Raw genomic sequence first — 18,183 nt, 5'->3', positions numbered from 1 at the left:
GGGAGGGGAAGTGAACCAACAGACGGTCCCCATGACAATGAGAGTGGCAAGGCACACGGAAGTCATTGCATTTCATGTAGCCACACTAGCGGGACCTCCCATCATCTTGGGAATGAGCTGGCTGGCGCTACATGACCCACTAGTGGGATGGCACCAGCGGACAGTCTCTTTTGGGTCAGCGCATTGCCTAGAGCACTGCAAGGGAAGAGAAATGCAGGGGCTGGCTAGGGCCAGTCTTGCAGGGATGGCGGTGGGGGAAAAGGGAGAAATACCCCAACAATACGCCGATCTGAGTGACGTCTTCAGTGAGAAGGAAGCAGATAGACTGCCCCCGCATAGACCCTTTGACTGTCAAATCAACCTACTCCCGGGAGCCCAGCTACCAGTGGGCAAGCTGTACGCCATGTCAGACAGGGAGATGCAGGAGTTAAGGGAGTTCATAGACAAGAACCTGAAACGAGGTTTCATCAGGGAGTCAAGAGCGGTGGGGGGCAGCCCAGTGTTTTTTGTGGACAAAAAAGACACTAATAAGCCCAGGCTTGTAGTGGACTTTCGGGCCGTCAATTCAGTGTCAGAACCAGTAGCCTTCCCCATGCCCAGGATTGACGACATTTTGACCAGGGTGAGGAAGGGAAAGATTTTTACCAAGCTGGACCTGAGGGGGGCGTATAACCTGATACGGGTGAGGAAGGGGGATGAATGGAAAACTACCATGTTCACCCCCTTGGGGGCCTTTGAGTATCTCGTTATGCCCTTCGGACTACAGGGGGGCTCAGCCTGTTTCCAATCATTCATGAATCATGTGCTGGGACCTTTGCTCTATAAGAACTGTGTAGCCTTCTTAGACGATGTGTTAGTCTACTCAGAGGACGAAGAGCAGCATGTCCGAGAAGTCCGAGAGGTCCTAAGCCGACTGCAAGCAAACCAGCTGTGGGTCAAGCTGGAGAAGTGCCAGTTCCATACTAGAGAGGTGGAATTCCTGGGGTACCGTTTGTCAGACAAGGGATTGGCCATGGATCCTAGCAAGGTCCAAGCGGTACTGGAATGGAAGACACCCAGAACCAGGAAGGACATGCAGAGATTCCTGGGGTTTGGAAACTTCTATCGGAAGTTCATTAAAAACTTTGCCCACTTAACGGCTCCCATCACCGATTGTCTCAGTAGTAAGAAGAAATTTGCATGGACGGAAGAGGCGCAGCGAGTGTTTGAAAAGCTAAAGAAAGCGTTCACTTCGGAAGAACAGCTCTTGCACGTGGATCTACAGAAACCGATGAGGGTGGAAACAGATGCATCAGATCGAGCGGTAGGGGCGGTTCTGCTCAAGCCGGGGAAGGATGCGTCGGACTGGAGACCGTGTGCCTTCTTCTCGCGGAAGTTGAATAAATCCGAAAGGAACTACACAGTGTACGACAGGGAACTGCTCGCCATCTATGAAGCGTTTCGACGATGGCGGCACCTGCTAATAGGAGCGCAGCACAAGGTCCAGGTGTGCACGGACCACAAGAACCTGGAATATTGGCGAACTACCAGAGTACTGAACCAGAGACAAGTGTGATGGGCGCAGGGATTTTCCAAATTTCATTTTGAGATTCGCTATGTACCGGGACCAGAGAATGTGAGGGTGGACGCTCTCTCTCGAAAACCAGAGTATATGGAGGGGGAGGGAGCGCCCGAAGAGAGACATGTCATCCCCGAGGACCACTGGGTGTGTGGGGCAGCATTGGTAGGGCAACGAGAACTAGTAGAAGGGACAGAGAACGATGAATACGCCCAAGAGAAGCTCAGAGGGCTTAGGAGAGCCGGGGAGTTCACCGGGGGGTTTGAAGAAAAGAACGGGGCGTTGTACTACAAGGGGGCCTTGTACATACCAGAAGGGGAATTGAGGGGTAGGGTACTCAAACAACTGCACGACAGCCCCACTGCGGGGCACTTTGGACAACACAAAACAATGTGGTTAGTTACCAGGCAATTCTGGTGGCCCAAGGTGAGGGAAGATGTACGAGAGTATGTAAGGGGGTGCGACCGCTGCCAGCGAGCAAAGGGGGAAAGGGCGGCACCAGCGGGGTTGCTGGAACCATTACCCACACCTGAACGGCCATGGGAGGCAGTTTCCATAGATTTCATGACGGATTTACCAAGATCCCAGAGGAAAACTGCGGTAATGGTAGTGGTAGACCTGTTAACCAAGATGTGCCACTTTATAGCTTGCTCACATGCGGTAACGGCGGAAGAAACCACCAGGTTGTTTGTAAAACACATTTTTAGGTTGCATGGCGCCCCCTTGAGGGTGGTCTCAGATCGAGGGAAACAATTTACGTTCAGGTTCTGGAGGAAGCTCATGTGGAGATCAATTTCTCAACCGCCAGACACCCAGAAACAAATGGGCAGGCGGAAATGGCAAACAGTATTCTGCAACAATATCTGAGGTGTTATGTAAATGACAGGGAGAATGATTGGGTAGAGAAATTAGCCCTGGCCGAATTCGCGTACAATAATGCGGAAAATGTGTCCACGGGCATGAGTCCATTTTTGGCTAATTATGGGTGTCACCCCAGGGCGTTTCCAGAGGAAGGGGGGGAAAGATGGAGCGTACCGGCAGCGGAACATTTTGTGGAAGAAATGGAAGCAATACACCAACAGCTCAAAATGAATTTGGATAGGGCCAAGGCAGAATACAAGAAGCAGGCAGATAGGAGCAGAAGGGAAGGAGAGACCATAAGGGTGGGGGACTGGGTGTGGTTGTCAACACAAGGGTTACCGTTCAAGGGGGGTTGCAAAAAATTGCGGCCAAAACGACTGGGACCCTTCGAGGTTATACAGCAGGTCAATACGGTGGCCTTTAAACTCAGGCTGCCAGACAACATGAAACTGCATCCAGTATTCCATAGGTCATTACTATCAACATACAGGGAGGGGCGAGAATTTGGGGAACGCGAAAGTGAGGTTCCTGCGGCACCGCAAGTAGAAGAGAGGGAGCGGAGCAGTCATGTAGCAGAAATTCTCGACTCTCGGTGGAAGGGGAGACAGGTGGAGTACTTAGTGGCATGGGAAGGGGAACCGGAGTCCGAAAATACCTGGCTACCGGCAGAAACGGTCAAAGATGAGGTTTTAGTAGGAACGTTTCATCGCCAGTTCCCGAGGAAGCCCCAGCCCTTGGCTAGGTACTGGGAGGAACACTTCGGCACCACTGATGAGGAAGAGGAATTTGAGGGGTTCCCAGAATCAGGACAGGAAGAGGAAGAAGAATCAGATGGGGAAGAGTATGGGGGAAGAAGGGATAGTAGTAGGTGGAGGGCGGTTTTCGAGTCATCCAAAGATGAGGATTCTTTCAGGGGGTTCCCAGCCTCGCCACCCAGAGAAGAGGGGGAAATGGGGGTTGAGGGGGGTCCTGGAGGGGAGGTGGATGTCAGGGAACTGCCATCGGAGAGTCAGGTGGTGGAAGGGCTGAAGGAGGCTAGGAGAGCTTCGGATGCGGAGGAAGGAACCAGTAGGGGGAGAGGGAGAGTTCCTGCAGAAACTCAATCGGAGGAATGGCTCCAAGATGTTTCCAGTGAGAACAGCGGGGAGGGCTCAGGACCTCCGCTGGGGACGCCCACTCCGCGGAGGAAACTGTCACGCAGAGAATCCAGAAGGAGAGTTTCCGTCAAGGAACTCTTATGTTGGCGTAAATTCCGGAAACGCCCACTGACGGATTCTGCCAGTGATTGAGGTAGCCACGCACCCATGGCTCCTCGGACTGGGAAAGTTTAGGAACTGATGGTAAAGCTTGGAGGATTTAAATGCTTACGCACGAGCAGCCCCCTTTTCCCATTACACTTCCCCTCTCACTTCGCGTTTCTCCTGAGCCCGCGCTTCCTGCCGCACTCCAATCGCAAGCACAGCCTTGGTCAGCTGATCCATCGACTGTGGGCGGGGCGCGTGGGACAGCTCGTCCTTCACAGTTGGGGACAACCCCTCCTCAAACAACATTTGAATAGGTTCAGAGTCCAGATCCCACCCGAGCCGGTGGATCAACATCGCAAAGCGCGATCAATAGTCTCTAACTGACTGGCTCCCCTGCTTGCACCCCATCAGCTCCCGCCGAGTCACACTTTGCTCCACTTCACTGGAATACATTGCATTTATTGCTTGGAAAAATTTCCTAAGGTCCTTCAAGGCATCATTTTGCGTCGCCATTAGGGGCCTGATCCATTCGCGTGCCCCATCCTCCAGATGTCCCACAATGTAGGCTACCCTCTCCCCATCATCAGCAAACTCATTATGCTGCAGTTCCAAAGCATACTCTATTTCCGTTTGGAATGCATTGTAGTCCTGGGGCTTCCCCCCAAACTTGTGTACCAGCCCCGGTACCTTCCTTGCGATGGTGGTGGGTCTGACCTGTGCATCCTGAGTCTGTCTTTCGTCCAGCCGTGCCGTCAGGAGAGCCACATGCTGTTCCAAATCTTGGTTCCTCTCCACCAGATTTTGCACTCCAGCTGCTTGCTCCATCTCTCCAGCTTCCCTGGTTTGGCTCATCGTGCTGCTTCTGTGGAGCTGCGCACAAGCAACGTCGGTGACTGACGGACTGCTGTAATGGTTCTAGGGGTTGGTCGTGCGTAAGTTGCCGCCACTCCTGGCTAGGTTACCTGGTTGAACCCTTTCTGTCTGGACAGCCCTTCACTTCGTGGCTGTCTCAGTCGCTGGCAGAATCCGTCAGTGGGCGTTTCTTGAACTTCTTCCAGCAAAGAAGTTCTTTGACGCCAAGTCTCCTCCTACTCTCCCTGCGCGGAAGTCTTCTGCGCAGGGAGGGTGTGGGCAGCGGAGGACCCGTGCTCTCCCCGCTGGTCTCCGGTGAAGAGTCCTGGAGCCTCCTCTCCGATTCCCCCATCTGCCCCCCTTCTCCACTGGTGTTATGCTGTTTTCCTTCCCCAGCAGATGGGCTGCCTCTCTCCCTACTGGGACCCTCTCCGGCATCCCTCTGGAGCCTTCCTTCCGCCTCTAGCTCCGATGGCAGTTCCCTGACAATAATTAACCAGGAAGTAGAGTGGAAAATAAAAAGGATGAAACAGAATTTTTTTAATATGCTAATAAGCCAGGTAAATTACTGGCATGGCAATTTAGGGAAAAAACAGGGCATAAATTTAATAAACAAATTAAATATAGAGGGGAAGGTAACTGACAGTCTGAAAGATATAAAACAACTTGTAAGATATTACACGGATCTATACCAAGCCGGTCCTGAAAAGAAAGAGGAAATTGAAGAATATTTAGAACAAAATTACCACAAATTACAAAATAAAAATTGGTTTTACTAAATGCAACAATAATGAGATCTGAGGTGCTAAATGCAATTAAGCAAGCTAAGACAGGTAAAACGCCAGGGCCCGACAGTTTGTCAGCAAAATATTATTTAAAATTGCAGAATTTACTGGTACAACCATTGAAAGACGTAATGAATGAGATTTTAAATGTAAGTAAAATACCAGAGAATGGGAAAGAGGCCTTTATCACACGGATCCCAAAGCAAGATGCAGATCTACTTTTAGTAAAAAATTGTAGGCCAATTTCTTTATTTAATAATCATTGCAAATTATTTGCTAATATATTGGCCAATCGATTGAAAAGAGTTTTGGTAGAAATATTTAATCACAATCATACTGGTTTCCTACTAGGACACTAGATGAAGGATAATATAAGAATTATAATTGATATCATAGACTACCTGGAGGTCATGAATGAGAAGCAAGCGGTTTTAATGTTTATAAATGAAGAAAAGGCCTTTGATAATAGTTCATGGGCCTTCATGAAGAAGATGATAGAAATGATGAATTTTGGGGAGGCTTTTGTGTCAGGTTTGGTGTCTCTCCCACACACGACAGATAATTATTTCAGATTTATTGGTCAATTACAAATGCCCTGGTTGGAGCTCAGATAAAACATTCCTTGCTTGATGATCCAGCTGCTGAAACTGGGCTCCTCCTCTTCCATCCCCAACAGGAAAGTCCCCACCTTCTCTTTCTCCCAGGCCCTCGTTTTTCTGCTAGCCTAGTTAATCTACAAGTGCCAGGCAATTCTACTCCCCCTATCTCTTCCTCTATGTCTGTTGTGTCATTATCAGAGCTTGCAAGCTGCATTCCTGCAAGCTGTGCCTCCCTGTCTTGCTCTCTGTGTACAGGGGTCAAATACTGCTGCTAACTGCTTCTCCCCCCTCCCTTAGAAATTCTCTCTCTTCTTCTGCTGTGTTTGCCTCTTCTCCGCTTGTCAGTAATGGAACGTTTCTGACATTTTGGTAGAGGCATTGAGGCAATTTATTCAGGTAGGCCATGCTGATTGTGAATACAGTGGTACCTCGGGTTAAGTACTTAATTCGTTCCAGAGGTCCGTTCTTAACGTGAAACTGTTCTTAACCTGAAGCACCACTTTAGCTAATGGGGCCTCCTGCTGCTGCCGCGCCGCCGGAGCATGATTTCTGTTCTTATCCTGAAGCAAAGCTCTTAACCTGAAGCACTATTTATGGGTTAGCGGAGTCTGTAACCTGAAGTGTATGTAACCTGAAGCGTATGTAACCTGAGGTACCACTGTAATGGGATTACGGGAAAATGTAAAATAACAAAGGGGAAAAGGCAGGGTTGCCCCCTGTCACCATTATTATTTATTTTGGTATTAGAAACCCTGTTTTGCCAAGAATGTTATTGCCAAGAATGTCAATCCTGGTGATAGGCGGTACTGAATGTTTTAAAGAATGGCAAAAAGATATTTCTAGATTCATCTGGCAGGGGAAGAATGAAAGGATAAAATATAAACTATTATCAGATGCTAAAGAGAGTGGGGATTTCACCTTGCCAGATTTGAAATTATATTATGAGGCATCCTGCATTTGCTGGATCCAGGAATGGATAATATTGAAAAATGGAGATATTTTAGATCTAGAAGGACATGATAATAGATTTGGATGGCATGCATATTTACAGTATGAAAAAGCAAAAGTACACAAGTACACAAAGGATTTCAGAATCATAAAGAAGAAAATCAATTTTTAGGGTATGGGAGAAGTATAAAGACTTATTAGAACAAAAAACAAAAAACACCATTGTGACTCTCCCTGTTAGAAGCAATATCTTTGAAAAAATTGAACATCAGTGCTAATTGGCTGACATATAGAGAGATGTTAATCAAAGTAGAAAATCAGGTAAAATTAAAAGACTTAAAGAGATAAGGGAACTGGTAACAGACCCGTTACAGTATCATCAATTAAATGATATTTTTAAGACAGATAAAAAGAAAGTTTTTAGTTATGAGTTATCAAGATTACAAAAAGATGTTTTAGAAAATAATATAAAATTATTGTTGAAAATGTATAATTTGCTCCTTGAATGGCATACAAAAGACAAACAGGTTAAATCTGTAATGATACACTGGGCAAAGGATTTGGGGCATAACATTCAGATTGCAGATTGGGAAAGGTTATGGAAAACAGATTTGAAATTTATGGCAAGTTGTACGCTGAAAGAAAATTAAATGAAAATGATGTACCGGTGGTATTTTTACTCCTAGTACTTTTTATCATATGTGGTGGATGTGTAAAGTAATTAAAATTTTCTGGGAGATGATATACAGTCATACATTGGGTTACAGATGCTTCAGGTTGTTTGTTTTCGGGTTGCGCACCTCGCCGAACCCAGAAGTACTGGAACCGGTTACTTCCGGGTTTTGGTGCTTGCGCAGAAAAACCAAATCATGACCCACGCGTGCACAGACGTGGCTCTGCGGGTTGCGAACACTGTGGGTTACAAACGTGCCCCCTGCACGGATCACGTTCGCACCCCGAGCGTCCACTATATAATCAAATGAAAACATGTTTAAAATAACTTTTGTTAAAAAAACCAGAAGCTTTTTTATTAAGAATTATAGGTACCGAGATTCCAAAGGTTTATGTACGTGACAACAGCCGCACAGATGCTACTAGTCCAGAGATGGAAGAAACAGACAACCCCGACCAGAGAAGAATGGCAAACCAAGTTGATGGACTATGCAACAATGGCAAAATTAACTGGGAAACTCAGAAGTCAAAACTTAAAATGAAACTTAAAAGGAAACCAAGGAGTAATTAATAATTGGATTAATGAAGAAAATGCAGTTGTCAGAGCTGCCCCAAGGTCCCAGCTCACAGAGGACCAACGCCAGGTCGTCGTTATGTACAAAAGTCTTTATTGAAGTTCAGTTTCCATTTCAAAGCCGCAGCGCGCAGCTCTACGTCTTAAACCCTAGACCGTCGAAGTCCCGTCTGAATCTCCTCCCCCCTGACACCAGTTTAAGATCCTAGCCCTGCTCCACCTCTTCCGCTGCTCTCTCCTCCTCTGGGTCCTCCTGCCCGCTGGGGCATTCCCCTTTCTGGACTCTTCTGACGCTGAGTCGCCTGACTCCTCCCCCTGCCTCCGGCGGGCTTTAGGACCTGGTTCCCAATCCTCATTCTCAGCTGTCCCGCGCTCCTGTACATTTGAACTTGTCTCTCGCGCCAACCCAGTGACCTTCCTCCTGACCGTTACACTGCTTCTGTCACTGCTTCCCTCTTCCGGGAGGCTCGCTGGACTTGACCTCCCCTCCTTTGCCTGACTCTCCGATGGAGGCGTGGTCAGCCCTGACTCACCTTCTCTCCCTGGTGGGGGATACGCTGGCCACGATACCTGGGACTCTTCCCCCCCCCACTATGCTCTGGTGGGGAAGCTGGTCCTGATTTCCAACTGCTGCTCTGGGAGTCCCCGCTGGCCCCTTGCTCCTGGAGTGTCCCCCTTGGGAACCTCCTTGCCCTGGCCACCGGCGCCCCCTTCTGTGAATCTTCCGATTCGCTGGAGGGGCTCATGGAATCTCTCGGGCCACTGTCATCTTCTCCTACGCTCCCCTCGGATTCTTCCCCTTCGCTCTCCATCTCCTCCCTTCCCTGTGCTTCTGCTCTTGAGCCCCTGACATCCATCCCCCCCTTGAAGCCCCCCCTTCCCCCCTCTCCCTCTTCAGGTGTGGGTTCCGGGTGCTCCAGTGTTGTGGGGGTGATTGCAGGATACAGTTCCTCCCCCCTGGTGTGCAACCAGCCGGCTGGATCCTGCCAGTCCGTGGCGGGCTCGTCGACGTCGATCTCCTCTGCTTCCATTTCTTTGCAGGTGTGCTCGAACACAGGATCCTCCCCCAACACGTCCATGTCTCCCTCTCCCCCTGTCGCCTTGGGTGACGTTGCATGCCAGGACCCTCCCGGCAGTTCCCTGCTCCACCCCACCTCCGATTGAGTGTCCCACCAATAAGAGCGGTCTGTGCCAAAACCTGAGATTGATCCCTCTGGAGAGGTGGTTTCTGGCACCGTTTCCTCCGCTGATGAGAACCCCTGGAACGTGCTGGCTGAGAGCGTGGGTGTGAAAAGATATTCATCGAAATAATTTGCCGGCATGGGTCTGTGTGGGAAAAGAGCATGGAACTCGTCTATGAGATAGTGCTCCTCCACCGCATAGTACGGTACCCACCTATTGGCGCTGGCCGGGGTACCTTCCCTGGCGAGGAGATATTCAACCCCCTCTTCCCCCCATCTCGAGTCTAAAATCTCCGTGGCTTCGTTAAGTGGCGCCGCCCTCTGGGACCCCCCCCCCCTTGTTGGCGATTTGCTGGGTGGGTCTGGTGCGTTCCCTGGCGCCTGAAACCTGTGGGGTTCCTTGTAGGGTGTGAGCACTGATCTATGAAAGACCGGGTGCATTCTGGATCCCTCCGGGAGTGTCAACCTGAAGGCCACTGGTTTGATCTGTGCCTCGACTTGGTAAGGCCCTAGCTGCTTGTGTCCGAGCTTCTTCTTAGCTAACGATCTGGCCAGCACTGCCTGGGCTGCTAACCAGACCCAGTCCCCCACCTGTATGTCTTCCCCAACTCTCCTGTGTCTGTCTGCCTGCATTTTGTATGCGTGTTTTGCTAGCTCCAATTGCCTTCGGAGTTGCTCGTGGACCTCCTGTAACTCCACTGCCAAGGCCTCTGCTCCCTGTGGCTCCCCCTCCCCCACTCTCTCTAATCCCGGGAAGGTTCTGGGATGCCGCCCATTGTTGGCGAAGAACGGTGTCACCCCCGTGGACACGTGCTTCGTGTTGTTGTAGGCAAACTCGGCCAGCGGTAGGTAGTCCACCCAGGTCGAGGGCTGTTGATTCGCGTAGCATCTCAGGTACTGCTGCATGATTGCGTTGACCCTCTCCGCTTGTCCGTTGGTCTGCGGGTGTCTTGCCGACGCTAGGTTGATCTTGACGTTTAGGATGCCCATCAGCTTCTGCCAGAAGCTCGAGATGAACTGGCGCCCCCAGTCAGACAGGATAGACCGCGGTAGGCCGTGCACCTTGAACACGTGGTCTATTAACAGCTTGGCGGTCTGTTCCGCTGTGGCCACCTTCGCGCAAGGAATGAAGTGCGCCATCTTGGTGAACATGTCTACTACCACGAGTACTGCTGTTTTGCCCCGCGAGCTGGGCAGATCTGTGACAAAGTCCAGGGCCACCCTCTCCCACGGTTCGAGCGGTGTCTGTAGCGGTTCCAGCAGTCCCGCTGGCGGTCTGTGTACTGGCTTGGCCCTTTGGCATGTGTCGCACCTAGTGACGTAATCCGCGACTTCTCCCCTCATCTTGGGCCACCAAAAGTCTCTGGCTACTAATTCCACCGTCTTGTCTTTGCTGAAGTGCCCGGCGCTGGGCGCGTCGTGTAACTGTTGCAGTACTTTCGCGCGGAGGTCGTCTCCCGGCACGTAGAGGGCCCCTTTGCGGATGAGCAGTCCGTCGCGTATCTGGAACTCGTCGTCCTTCGCTGTGCCGCTTCGCACCTCCTCCATCTTGGATTGTGCGAAGGAATCTGTCTGCAGCGCGCGACGTACCGCGTCCAGGTCCACGGTGGCTGAGGCGCATGCCCACGCTTTCGGTGCGAAAATGTGTTTGGCCGCCACCGGTGCAGCTTCCTCGAGATACTGCGGCTTCCTTGATAGCGCATCCGCCATGATGTTGTTGTCTCCCGGGATGTATTCTATCCTGAAGTCGAAATCCGCAAAGAACTCCGCCCAGCGGATGTGTCTCTGGTTCAGGAACCGCGCCGTGCGCCAGTACTCCAGGTTCTTATGGTCCGTGAGAACCTGCACTGTGTGTTTGGCTCCGATGAGGAAGTGCCACCACGCCTTGAAGGCTGCATGGATGGCCAGCAACTCCCTGTCCCAGATGGTGTAGTTCTGCTCCGACTTGCTGAGTTTCCTGGAGTAGAAGGCACACGGCCTCCAGTCCCCTTGCGGGTCTTGCTGCAACAGGACCGCCCCCACGGCTCTGTCCGAGGCGTCCGTTTCAACCCTCATTGGTCGGCTGGGGTTGACGTGTAGCAGCTGTTCTTCGGACGCAAAGAGACCCTTGAGTCTCTGAAAAGACCGCTCCGCCTGGTCCGTCCAGATGAACTTCTTTTTCTTGGAGCTGAGGGTGTCTGTGATGGCCGCCGTCTCCATCGCGAATCCCTTGATGAACTTGCGATAGAAGTTGGCGAAACCGACGAACTTCTGGACCTCCTTCCTGTTGCGTGGGCTCTTCCAGTCCTACACCGAGCGGACCTTGGCGCTGTCCATGGCGAGTCCCTTGTCGGACAGCTTGTAGCCCAGGAAATCCACCTCCGTCATGTCAAACTGGCACTTCTCCAGCTTGGCGTAAAGTCTGTGCTCCTGTAGTCTCTGCAGAACTTCCTTGACGTCCCTCTCGTGAGTCTCCTGCGATTCTGAGAAGATCAGGATGTCGTCCAGGAAGCAGACGCACTTCTTGTAGAGGAGTCCCGCTAACACGTGATGCATGAAGGCTTGGAAATAGTGTGAGCCATTTTGTAAGCCAAACGGCATAACTCTATATTCATAGGTGCCTAGGGGCGTAAACATGGCCGTCTTCCACTCGTCGCCCTCCCGCATGCGTATAAGGTTGTACGCCCCTCATAGATCCAACTTGGTGAAGATGCGGCCCTTCCTCACCGTCACGAGCAGGTCGTCGATCTTGGGCATGGGGAATGCCGTGGGCTTTGTCCTCGAATTTATGACCCTGTAATCCACTACAAGCCTCTTTTGGGGCGTGTCTTTTTTCTTCACGAAAAACACGGGACTGCCCCCCACTGCTTTGGATTCTTGGATGAATCCCCCCTTCAAGTTGTGATCTATGAACTCCCTGAGCTCTTGCAGTTCGTCCTCAGACATGGAATACAGTTTCCCAGTCGGCAGCGTCGCCCCCGGCAGGAGGTCAATCTTGCAGTCGTAGGGCCTGTGGGGAGGTAGCTTGTCCGCTTCCTTCTCGCAGAAGACCTCCAAAAACGCCTTGTACTTGTTGGGTACCGCTTGCAGCATGCCCAAGTGTAGCTGTGGTTCATCCTCTTGCCCCTCACCTTCCTGGTTAGGCAGGATGCAGTGTTCTGAGCAGTAGGAGGAGCAGAAGGTCAATTGACGCTGGTACCATGCTAATGCCGGGCTATGCCTGTCCAGCCAACTCATGCCCAAAACTATGGGCGTGTCCGACAGGTGGGTGACGTTGAAGCTGATGACTTCGCGGTGATTTCCGATTTGCATCACCATTGGCGGTGTTTGCTGCACCACTTGTCCTCCCAGTAGCTCTCTGCCGTCTACCGTGACGACGTTCAGGGGCATCGTGGCTGGTAGGAGCGCTATGCGATGTTGCTTGATAAAGTCCACTCCTACAAAGTCTGCATTACTGCCACAGTCAATGGTAATAGGGACTTCCATGGTGAGCCCATTGGGTAGCTGGAGCGATGCGGTGAGCTGCACCACTGGTTTGGGCGGGAGGGGGTCTGTGGGCTGCAAGATCCCTGGGGACTGCTTCACTGACTCGTCTGGCTGGGCCCCAGTGCCTGTGTCTCCAGCCAGACTCCGTCGTTTCCCTGCAGTTGTTCCCCCTGCTGAACTGCTTCCTTTACGGTTGCTGAGGCTGCAGTGTGCTTGTGGAGCCTCTGGGGACACTCTTTCGCCATGTGCTGAGCACTGTCGCAGATGTAACACTTCCTGTTCCCTCTAGGAGCCTTTGTCTTGACTGCTCCTGGTGTTTGGGCTCTGGTTGCTGTCTGAGCCCTGGCACCACCTATCTCCATCGGCTCTTCTCCCCCTCCCAGTGGAGGCGTGGACTGGGCGCGCACTGTTTCTCTGGGAAAGAAAGGAGGTGATCTAGCTGGCGTGCGTCCCCAACGTCCTTCATCCTTGCTCCAAGGACGTTCTTCCAGACGCACCCCTATCGCCAGCACTCTCTGGACGACTTCCTTAGTGCTCTGGGGTCTCTCCCCCCTCGCAATTTCATCTTTCACAGCCCCATTCAGCCCCTCCCAGAACAGGTCCCGGACGGCAGCTGAGTTCTTTTCCCATCCCAGCGCATTAACCAACGCAAAAAAGCGGGAGTGATATTGTCGCACAGTGGCTTTGCCCTGTTTCAGTCCATGAATCTCCCTCCTGGCAACATCCACATCTACTGCAGATTGAAAACAAGCGTCCATAGCCTTAATAAAGGCATCTGAATTTTGGAGGGCAGGATCATTGTCGCGCCAAAGATTGCGCAGCCACGCTTTAGCTTCCCCATGCAGATGAGTTAGTATGAAGCCTACTTTCTCCTGCTCATCTCTAAAGTCCTTCTGCAGCAACTTGAGCGCGAATACTACGTCTGCTCTGAAGTTAGGATACTGCTGCAGGCTCCCATCGAAATGAGACACGAGGCTGCCACCCCTCTTTCCGAGACCAATCCCCTCCGGTTTGGCACCTGGCAGCCCCTGCTTGCTCAACATTTCCAACCTGGTTTGCAGATCCTGGCAGACAGTGGCTGCTTCATCCTCTCTCTTTCTGGATGCTGCTATTTCCATGGTAAGCCTTGTGACTGCGTCTTGCAGGGCTGCCATTTTTTCGTCTGTATTCATCCTTCCTGATCTTCGTGAGCTCGCAAAGCACCAAGCTTCGCCCCTCGCTGCGTCAACTCACGCTGCGAAGGTCTTTGAGAGACAGGACTTACTGTCAGAGCTGCCCCAAGGTCCCAGCTCACAGAGGACCAACGCCAGGTCGTCGTTATGTACAAAAGTCTTTATTGAAGTTCAGTTTCCATTTCAAAGCCGCAGCGCGCAGCTCTACGTCTTAAACCCTAGACCGTCGAAGTCCCGTCTGAATCTCCTCCCCCCTGACACCAGTTTAAGATCCTAGCCCTGCTCCACCTCTTCCGCTGCTCTCTCCTCCTCTGGGTCCTCCTGCCCACTGGGGCATTCCCCTTTCTGGACTCTTCTGACGCTGAGTCGCCTGACTCCTCCCCCTGCCTCCGGCGGGCTTTAGGACCTGGTTCCCAATCCTCATTCTCTGCTGTCCCGCGCTCCTGTACATTTGAACTTGTCTCTCGCGCCAACCCAGTGACCTTCCTCCTGACCGTTACACTGCTTCTGTCACTGCTTCCCTCTTCCGGGAGGCTCGCTGGACTTGACCTCCCCTCCTTTGCCTGACTCTCCAATGGAGGCGTGGTCAGCCCTGACTCATCTTCTCTCCCTGGTGGGGGATACGCTGGCCCCGATACCTGGGACTCTCCCCCCCCCACTATGCTCTGGTGGGGAAGCTGGTCCTGATTTCCAACTGCTGCTCTGGGAGTCCCCGCTGGCCCCTTGCTCCTGGAGTGTCCCCCTTGGGAACCTCCTTGCCCTGGCCACCGGCGCCCCCTTCTGTGAATCTTCCGATTCGCTGGAGGGGCTCATGGAATCTCTCGGGCCACTGTCATCTTCTCCTACGCTCCCCTCAGATTCTTCCCCTTCGCTCTCCATCTCCTCCCTTCCCTGTGCTTCTGCTCTTGAGCCCCTGACAGCAGTGTTATAAACTAGGAGAAAAAAAGAAACCGCAAAAGGGGGGAAGTCAAAATATGTTTATTATAATATTGGATTTGTAAAAACTGAAAATTATATATATCTCAGATGAGCATGAAGCTGATGTTTATTATTCAAACTAATGTGTGAAAACACACCCAACATTTTTATACAGCAGTTAAATGTGCATGCAGTTTATGCATTTTTAAAGACTACTTTAAGAAAAGGAAAAAGTTTATATTTTACCCTTACATTGTTTCAAGATGGAAAAGGGACAATCGTCATATACTAAAGAAGGGCTGCTTTAAACCAAGTGCCCAATGGTATCACAAAGACCAGATACTTCCTTACAGTTTTCTGCACATCATACCAAACATCATGCAAAGAGTTCAGCAGCATTATTCTTAAAATGTAATTTCTATTCTTAAAATGGGCATGTTAAATCCAGTGAGAAAGTCCAGTCTACTATGTACCCTCCTCCCCCGGTTACGTTGCTTTCATTTCCATCACTGGTAATAGAAAAGGTTTAATGGGATCAACAGGCCAAGTAGAACATCAAGTGTGCAGAAAAGAAAGAAAAAGACACATTGTGTATTTATGCAATATAGTTGTACTGGTTTGGATTCTCCTTGTCTCTTTCCATGTAGTCCCTGTCAATTAGCGACTCTATTCTCTTCTTAAGGTCAGTGGGCTGTGAAAGCAATTCAGGAAGTCAGTAATGATTTGTGAATATTTTTTGCATTAAAATATGTATATAATGATCATTCAGCTTTTACTTGATATCAGGCTCAACCCTATTCCTTCAAGTGGGTGTCACGGTTTGTAAACAGAAAGGGGTTAAGGGGATCATTCAGTTGTTTAGAGTGTGGTGCTGATAACACCAAAGTTGCAGGTTCAATCCCCCTATGCAGTTGCATATTCCTGCATTGCAGGGGGTTGGACTAGATGATCCTCAGGGTACCTCCCAATTCTATGATTCCTAAGATTCACAACTCCATTCTATTTACATCACAAGTAGCTTCTTTGGATATGCACTCCACTATGTCCACAAAGTATTCCTATCCTGGAGGGCAAATTCTGACAACACACAGCATACAGGTTCATGTTTTGAGTGCTTAAAATGACAGCCATCCTTGAAGCTTTCTTTGCTAGGCCGTATCGCTGCTATAAAAATGAATGTATTGCCAAGAATGTTGTTTTTGTTTCAATCATTGCAAATTTTGGATAAAATGGACTGTTTCAAGAAGTGGCAGAGAAATATTTCTAGATTTGTCTGGCAGGGCAAGAAGCCCAGAATAAAATTTAAAATACTAACCGATGCAAAAGAAAGAGGTGGATTTGCCCTGCCAGACCTTAAGCTTTACTATGAATCAGCAGCATTTTGCTGGCTAAAAGAATTGCTGCTTCTTGAGAACACAGACATTTTGGATCTAGAAGGTTTCAATAATGTATTTGGGTGGCATGCATATCTGTGGTATGATAAGGTCAAAGCACATAAAGCATTTAAAAACCATATTGTCAGGAAAGCACTGTTCAATGTCTGGATAAGATATAAAGATCTACTTGAAAATAAAACCCCAAGGTGGTTGTCACCAATGGAAGCAAAGACTCAGAAAAAGCTCAATATGGAGGCCAAATGGCCGAAATATTGGGAGATTTTGGAACAAAAAGGAGATAAATTGAAATTGCAGAGCTTTGAGAAACTAAAAGACAAAGTGCGAGATTGGCTTCATTATTATCAAATAAGGGAGGCTTACAATTTGGACAAGAAAATTGGCTTCCAGGTGGAAAAATCAAAATTGGAAACAGAACTGTTAGATCCCAAAACTAAGATATTATCAAGAATGTATAACTTGCTGTTGAAATGGAATACTGAGGATGAAACGGTGAAATCAGCTATGATAAAATGGGCACAAGATGTCGGACATAACATTATGTTGGCTGACTGGGAACAGTTATGGACCACAGGTATGAAATTTACGGCATGTAATGCCTTAAGAGAAAATATTATGAAAATGATATACAGGTGGTACATGACACCAGTCAAGCTTGCAAAAATATATCACTTGCCCGATAATAAGTGTTGGAAATGTAAAGAAAATGAAGGTACATTCTTTCACCTTTGGTGGACGTGCCCAAGGATTAAGGCTTTCTGGGAGATGATCTATAATGAAATGAAAAAGGTGTTTAAATATACCTTCCTGAAGAAACCAGAGGCCTTTCTCCTGGGCATTGTCGGCCAATTGGTGTCAAAGAAGGATAGAACTTTTTTTATGTATGCAACAACAGCAGCAAGAATACTTATAGCGAAGTATTGGAAGACACAAGATCTACCCACCTTGGAAGAATGGCAGATGAAAGTGATAGACTATATGGAACTGGCGGAAATGACTGGCAGAATCCGAGACCAGGGAGAAGAGTCGGTAGAAGAAGATTGGAAGAAATTTAAAGACTACAGAAACACTGTAAAATTAAGGAATGCTAAAAGGATGTTGGAATGATGTAATGTGGTTTTTGCAGTAATGCTATATAGGGTTAAGGAAGAATGGATTGTTAATAGGTCAGAATGTAAAGTTACAATATATTAAGATAAATTAGTAAGATAAAAACAAGAATGGAAAGGATTTGCTGAAATAATCAATTGAACTAGAATACAAAAAAGGGAGGTGTGAGGAGGTCAAGGAAACAAGTAAATGAATGACAAGACATGGAAATATGGATTTTTTTAAATTGTTTTTACTTTTTCTGTATTTTGTATTTTCTGTTTTTCTTTTTCTTTATTTTTGTAATTTTTTTGAAACTTTAATAAATATTATTTTAAAAAAATAAAAAAATAAAATGACAGCCATCCTAATTTATTCTGTACTGGAATTCTTTATCATTGGCTGACTAAACCAATGAAGTTGCCTCATCGGACATTCTCAACAATTTTTCACTTGAAAGTACTGTCACAATAAAAGTATTGTAGGAATAAATTACTGCCAACAAGTAAAGGAAGAACATCCATACCACACCTTTACTGGGAATTTCAGTTGGTTGTATACTTCAGACACAAGAAGATTGTGGCTCAAAGTCTTGTGCATTTTCATGATTCTCACAATTGCGGCATCAATTTGGTATTGCCGATCCTGAAATACCCTCTCTGTAGTGCTTGCTTGTTCTTCTACCTGCAGGAGCAGGAATTTGGAAAAGAAAGTATATCAGAAATTGAAAAAGCCTGTCTTTGCCATCCCTCAAGTGAATGGATTAATTTCAATCAGTAGTGTAGTGTGGGCGTGGACAGGATTTTTGTTGGGGGTGGGCAGGACTTCTGTTGGGGGGGCTGAACTGATGTGATTGGTCAGTTAGCTAAGT

At 48.9% G+C, this 18,183-nt stretch overlaps 2 protein-coding genes across 3 annotated transcripts in view; one reads left to right on the top strand and one right to left on the bottom strand.

The window, feature by feature from the left end:
• Nucleotides 1-18,183, top strand: part of LOC310835950 (uncharacterized protein) — a gene marked incomplete at its 5' end in the record, with an annotated part of 450,244 nt that overhangs the window by 429,831 nt on the left and 2,230 nt on the right. The gene's annotated exons all lie outside the window — the stretch shown is intronic.
• LOC310835936 (cullin-4B) overlaps nucleotides 14,875-18,183 on the bottom strand; it is a 226,760-nt gene continuing 223,451 nt past the window's right edge. For both annotated transcript variants that reach the window (XM_083720891.1, XM_083720892.1), the window contains 2 exons: nucleotides 17,844-17,996; nucleotides 14,875-15,520 (listed from right to left, as the gene is read on the bottom strand). In XM_083720891.1, coding sequence (XP_083577017.1) covers nucleotides 15,425-15,520; nucleotides 17,844-17,996 — 249 coding nt within the window. In that variant the 3' untranslated portion in view covers nucleotides 14,875-15,424. The remainder of the gene's footprint in view (nucleotides 15,521-17,843; nucleotides 17,997-18,183) is intronic.

Source organism: Podarcis gaigeae, assembly GCF_964106915.1.
Source record: "Podarcis gaigeae genome assembly, chromosome: W".
NCBI lineage: Eukaryota > Metazoa > Chordata > Lepidosauria > Squamata > Lacertidae > Podarcis > Podarcis gaigeae.
This window is presented reverse-complemented; position numbering and strand designations above follow the sequence as displayed.